The 6,355-nt window shown below is 36.4% G+C and overlaps 1 protein-coding gene across 1 annotated transcript; it reads left to right on the top strand.

Moving 5' to 3' along the window:
- LOC109333729 (berberine bridge enzyme-like 8) lies at positions 564 to 2,358 on the top strand. The gene has a single exon (XM_019569285.1). The coding sequence runs from the start codon at positions 610 to 612 to the stop codon at positions 2,224 to 2,226; it is 1,617 nt and encodes a 538-aa protein (XP_019424830.1). The 5' UTR covers positions 564 to 609; the 3' UTR covers positions 2,227 to 2,358.

A 6,355-nucleotide genomic window follows, 5' to 3' on the forward strand; every position in this document is an offset into this window, starting at 1 on the left:
GGGGCGATTCTTATAAATTATATAATCAGTATTCAATTGAAAATAGGGTCACGGAAATTATCCTAAAATAAAATGTCTTTGTGAAGGACATTAACTAATACCTTCCAGAATAGTCCCTATCATCAACTTATATTGTTAAAACTTAAAAGTTCAGTTCACGTCTGAAAGAATTAAACTCAAATTGTAACCCATGTATATATGTATAATGTATGACTAAGAAATAAACAAAATAATGTAGAAACATGACTGATCAACGTGTGTTCTATTAGTTTTTCCTCCGAAACCCACTGCTCCAGTAGCCAACCGCACTATGAGATGTAAACCTTATTTAAAATAATGTGGGGACAAACCGTGCATCTTGAAAGGATTCAGAGCTAGAAGATATTGACTATCATATTTTACAAGGTCTAAGTTATGTTAGGTTATCCATATTTACTTTGAAAATTCTTTGGTCAAATTTTGAGATAACCTAAACCGAATTCTCATTTCATTCTTTAATAATTTGTATTTCCAATGAACCATTATAAATTCCAATGTAGATCATGCCCAACATTAATCACTAAAAATTTCTTATCTGTCACAAAAATAAACATTATAAGATAAACTAAAATGGGTGTCCTTTCTCTTAGGAAAATAAGTTTACTATTATTTCCTATTGTTTTGTTACTTTCGTTCCTATGGTCAGCTTCAGCTGCAAATTCATCTAACAATACTTTTGTTCATTGCCTTGTAAACCATTCAAATCCCTCTCATCCCATAACTTCAGCAATTTTCACACCAAAAAATACATCATTCTCTTCAGTTTTGCAAGCCTACATTAGAAACCTTCGTTTCAACACCTCCACTACAAGAAAACCCTACCTGATAATCACTGCATTGCATGTGTCACATGTACAAACAGCAGTTGTTTGTGCTCAAAAGCACAACTTACAGATGAAAATCAGAAGTGGTGGCCATGACTATGAGGGTGTTTCTTATGTGGCTGAGGTACCATTCTTCATACTTGACATGTTCAACCTTAGATCCATTGAGGTTGACATAAAAAATGAAACCGCTTGGGTCCAAGCCGGTGCAACACTTGGTGAAGTTTATTATAGAATTGCTGAGAAGAGTAAAGTTCATGGTTTCCCTGCAGGGGTTTGTCCCACTGTAGGGGTAGGAGGCCATATTAGTGGTGGTGGATATGGTAACATGATGAGAAAATATGGTCTTTCAGTTGATAATGTCATTGATGCACAAATAATTGATGTTCAAGGTAGATTGCTTGACAGAGAATCTATGGGAGAAGATCTATTTTGGGCCATTAAAGGTGGTGGTGGTGGTAGCTTTGGTGTTGTCTTGTCCTACAAAATAAAGCTAGTTCGAGTCCCTGAAACTGTAACGATCTTCCAAGTTAGGAGGACCCTCGAGGAAAATGGGACAAACATAGTTTATAATTGGCAACATGTTGCACCATATATTGATAATGACCTCTTCATTAGGCTTATCTTGGATGTGGTCAATGGTACACAAAATGGAACAAAGACAGTGAGGGCTACATTTATAGCCTTGTATCTTGGTGACTCCAAAAGTCTTCTTTCCCTATTGAATGAAAAATTTCCTCAATTGGGTTTGAAGCAATCAGATTGCATTGAAACAAGTTGGCTCCAATCAGTGTTGTTTTGGACAAATATCAACATTACAACACCGGTTGATATTTTACTTGATAGACAACCACAATCACTCAACTACTTGAAAAGAAAATCTGACTATGTGAAGGAACCAATTTCCGAAGAGGGTTTGGAAGGGATTTGGAAGAAGATGATTAAGTTGGTGGATGCGATACTATACTTCAATCCTTATGGTGGAAAAATGGCTGAAGTTCCATCAACAGAAGTTCCATTCCCTCATAGGGCAGGTAACCTATGGAAGGTACAATACCAAGCAAATTGGAACCAACCAGGGAAAGAGGTGGCTACTCACTACATAAACTTGACAAGGAAACTTCATAAGTATATGACTCCTTTTGTGTCCAAGAACCCAAGAGAGGCTTTCTTCAACTACAAGGATCTAGACTTGGGTATCAACCACAATGGTAAGAAAAGCTATGATGAAGGTAGAGTTTATGGGGTGGAGTATTTCAAAGATAACTTCAATAGGTTGGTTCAAATCAAGACCAAGGTTGATCCTGGGAATTTCTTTAGGAATGAACAAAGTATCCCTATTCTGCTACACAGGAAGAGTTAGAATAATTAATGATGAATTGCTGACTCAAATATCATTATTTTATGTTGTGTTGGTTTGTTTGTAATATAAAATTTGACTGGAAATAAAACTGGGTGTTTAGAACCAGATGTTATGTTTTAAGTTTAACATAGCCTATGTTGATTCACCAAAAGAAAAAAAAATAATTAACCTAGGATGCATGTTACTATTAAAATGATTATCTACTTGAAATGATGCATGCGGAACACCAAGTTTTATTATATAAAAAAAAAAATATTTGTGTATCTAAAATATTGACAGGAAATATCTTATGGTGTCCCATTTTTTGTGTTTAGTGATTGTATGGAACAGTGAGAAATATTTAAACAGATCTGCTAAGCATGAATCTAAATTAAATTTAAATATTTATCTATTTTTAAATCAAGGGTATCCCCTGTTCATTTAAGGCTATCGACTAATTGATTCATTTACCATATTATAATTTATTTTTTGTATTTTAATTTGGAGGAGTCCATCCAAATATCACTTTCTTGAGAAACCTAAGTCCACCACTCTAACTTATTTGATGAAGGTACGTAAAAATGGTATTTTGGTCATCAGATTAATTGTTGTTTCACTTTTGGTCCATTAACTTTTATTTGTTTATATTGTTAGCTAGTCACAACATTCAGTTGGGATGATAACTTTTGCTAATACCAAACATATTAGATTTGTGTATGATATTGTTATTCATATGTAGAATGGCTCTCCTAGGGCTTGTTCCAATCTTCTTGGAAAGTTAGATTCTTCTTCAACTTTCTTGGAGTTCCGAAATTGATACATTCTCTTCCAAGTACCATGACTACCTTCATCCCTTGGAGTTTTCTGGGAGATACATATACTACACCTACAAAAATAGTTCCTCCAAACCCTCCTTCATCGAGGAAATCCTTTGCACATGCACTACAAAACTCGTATGATATTGTGATTTCGCAGTTGCCTCAGCCTTGCATCAAAGTGGACACAATATCTATAAAAATCCTTAAGGATGATTATCAAGTGGGGCTGTAAAAGTATAAAAATCACCTTCATGGCAGACTCATCTTAGCAAAGGGAGACAACCCCATGAAATTTACAGATCTGATAGCCAAGCTCTCATCTTTGTGGTCCATGATAGGAAACTAGAATATGGTATCTTTGGGCAAATGATACTATGATTTTTATTTCTCCACGGTGGAAGACATGAAAAGCATATGTTCGGTGGGAACATGGAGCTTGAAACCTGGATTCCTTAGGATGTCTCTATGGACCCCAGATTTTAACCCAAATCACCAAAGACAATCTCATTCTCAAAGCTAGGTTAGAATATTTGGGCTTCCTTAGGAATATTGGAGCCCGAGAATTTTATTCTCCATTGAGGAGGCATTGGTACTCCAATTTCGCTGGATGAGGCGACGAGAAACCCCTATTTTGGTCATTATGCAAAAGTTTTGGTGGAGATAAACCTAAAGAAGGTTCTTCATGATCAAATTCTGGTGGAAATGGATGGTTTTGCATTCTTTGTTGGGATTAAATATGAAAACCTACCAGTGCTTTGCATAGACTGCCAATCTATTGGACAATTGGTGAATAATTGTCGTAGAATAAACAAAAATAAGTTGAAGGAAGAGGCGCCTAAAAAGAAGGTGGGAGAAATGGAACCTAGGACAATGAAAAGGGCAAGTAAAGAGGAAACTACCTCTAATGTTCATAAGATTGATGATTTAGTCATTAATTTGGAGTTTGATAATAGAGAAGATACAAATCTGGAAGGGATAGAATGGGTGGAAATTACTCTTGATACATCCCAACTAAGGGAAGCAAGAAAAGAGAATCATAATGACATTTTAATGGAGAACTCCTTTGAAGAGTTTGATCCTTCCATGCCTCAAATCATTGGTGATAATTTCACAGTGCAAGAGCCTGTTGACATTGTGAACCTAACTACAACTAAGGATATAAAGATAGCAGGCAGGCTATGGGCTGATGATATATAACATGGAGAAGGAGGGGGAGGAGGATAACTTCACCCATACTTTGAGTAAATCTCAGAAAAAGAAGTTGAGAAAGAGAGGCGTCACAGAGAGAACTCACTACACTCGCAGGGGTGGGCAGTCTAATAGTGTCCAATGATTGTTCTCTATTGAAATTTTAGAGGTTTTTGGAACCTCAACACAAGGTTAGTCTTAAAAAATCTATGCTTAACTCATAAACCTGACTTATTGTTTATTGCTGAGCCTATGATCCCCTCTGAGGCTGTTAATGGCTCTTTCTGGAATGAGCTCAAGTTGAACCTATTTGTGATCAATGAGAGAAGGAATAATTTGCCTAATATTTGGGGTTTATGTGAAATTGATCTTCCCCTAATGTGTTAGAGATTTCTACACAACACAAAGCTATTTCAGTGTCTGTGGAGGGCAAAAATTGCAACATCTGTGATGTGTATGCTCATACAAACTACATTCAAAGGATGGCTCTGTGGACTGATATTCATTCTCTAATAAATGCTCATCCTGGCCCTTGGAGTTGCATAGGGGACTTTAATATTGTGTTTGGTGCTACTAAATGCATAGGTCCTAGGATCCCCCTAATTTGCCTTCAAATGAATTTAGGGCCTTCACTAATTGCTCTAATCTGATCCATTTAGTATCTAGAGGCAATCTCTTCACTTGGTCTAATAGGAGAGCAGATCATGCTCTTACTAAAAAGAGACTTGATAAGAGTTTATGCAATGAAGAATGGCTTAACTCATGGAGCCAAACAACTTGTGTTACTTTGCCAAGAATCTCTTCTGACCATCATCCTATAATGTTTTGTTCTGCTTCTTCATTTGAGAGGAGAGTTACCCCTTTCAGATTCCATAAGATATGGATTCAATATGAGGATTGTAGAAGGGTTGTGGCCTCTAGTTGGAATAAAGATATTTTTGGTTGTCCAATGTATGTTCTCTCTAAAAAACTGAAGAATTTAAAGCATGACCTGAGACAATGGAATATTAATGTTTTCGGCAATATTCATCTCAATGTCAAAATTGCAATTTCTACAGTTGAGATTATTCAAAGTTGTGACAATTACTATGACAATCAGGACCTAAGGGATCAGGAAAATGTGGCTCAAAAATATATTTTGCAGGCTTTTGCTGTTGAGGAAGCCTTTTGGAAAGAAAAAGCTAGGATAAACTGACAAATAAATGGTGATATAAACACTAGTTTCTTCCATATGGTCACTAAGATTAGGCAGGCCACTAAGTCAATGAACCTGTTGAAAGATGATGACAAAATTCTCACCGAGCAGAGGGAATTGGTGAGCAGGTGCTTGACTATTTTCAAGACCTTTTTGCTTCAGACAATGTCACTATACACAACTCTCTCATTCAATCAGTTTTACTTAACATGATCTCTTAGGAGGAGAGTGATTTTCTAGCTATTATGCCTATTAGGGATGAGATTAAGAATGCAGTGTTTGCAATGAATGGTGATGGAGCCCGTGGGCTTGATAGCTTTGGAGGTTGTTTTTTCTCTCAATCTTACTGGGATATAGTTGGGTAGGAGGTGTGCAATTATGTGGCTCAATTCTTTTCTCAGGGATGACTTTTGCCTAATATAAACGCTAATTCTATTTTGTTGATCCCTAAGTTCTCAAGAGCTAATAAAATTTATGATTTTAGGCCTATTGCTCTGGCTAACTTTCAATTCAAGATTATTTCTAAGGTGCTGGCTGATAGACTTGCAATAGTGGCCTCTAGAATTGTATCTCCCCAACAAAAAGGTTTCATAAAAGACAAAAACATACAGGATTGCATCTGCTAAGCTTTTGAGGCCATAAAACTTCTGGACCATAGAACATTTGGTGGTAATCTGATTCTAAAGCTTGACATCTCAAAAGCATTTGACACCATGGATTGGGATTTTCTCCTGGACACTCTTAAAGCCTTTGGTTTCAATCAGAAATTTGTCAATTGGATTAAGACTATTCTCTTCTCTATTAGGCTCTCTATCAGTGTTAATGACAATAATGTTGGTTATTTTGGTTGCAAGATATGAGTTAGGCAAGGGGACCCCCTTCCCCCTTACTTTTATGTTTAGCTGAAGATGTCCTGAGCAGGGATATATCCAAGTTAGTTGTTGATGGC

The sequence above is a fragment of the Lupinus angustifolius genome, chromosome LG19, assembly GCF_001865875.1.
Source record: "Lupinus angustifolius cultivar Tanjil chromosome LG19, LupAngTanjil_v1.0, whole genome shotgun sequence".
Classification (NCBI taxonomy): Eukaryota; Viridiplantae; Streptophyta; class Magnoliopsida; order Fabales; family Fabaceae; genus Lupinus; species Lupinus angustifolius.

Excerpts from the sequence above, each read along its gene's own strand:
- LOC109333729 (XM_019569285.1), top strand. The coding sequence starts at position 610 with ATGGGTGTCCTTTCTCTTAGGAAAATAAGTTTACTATTATTTCCTATT.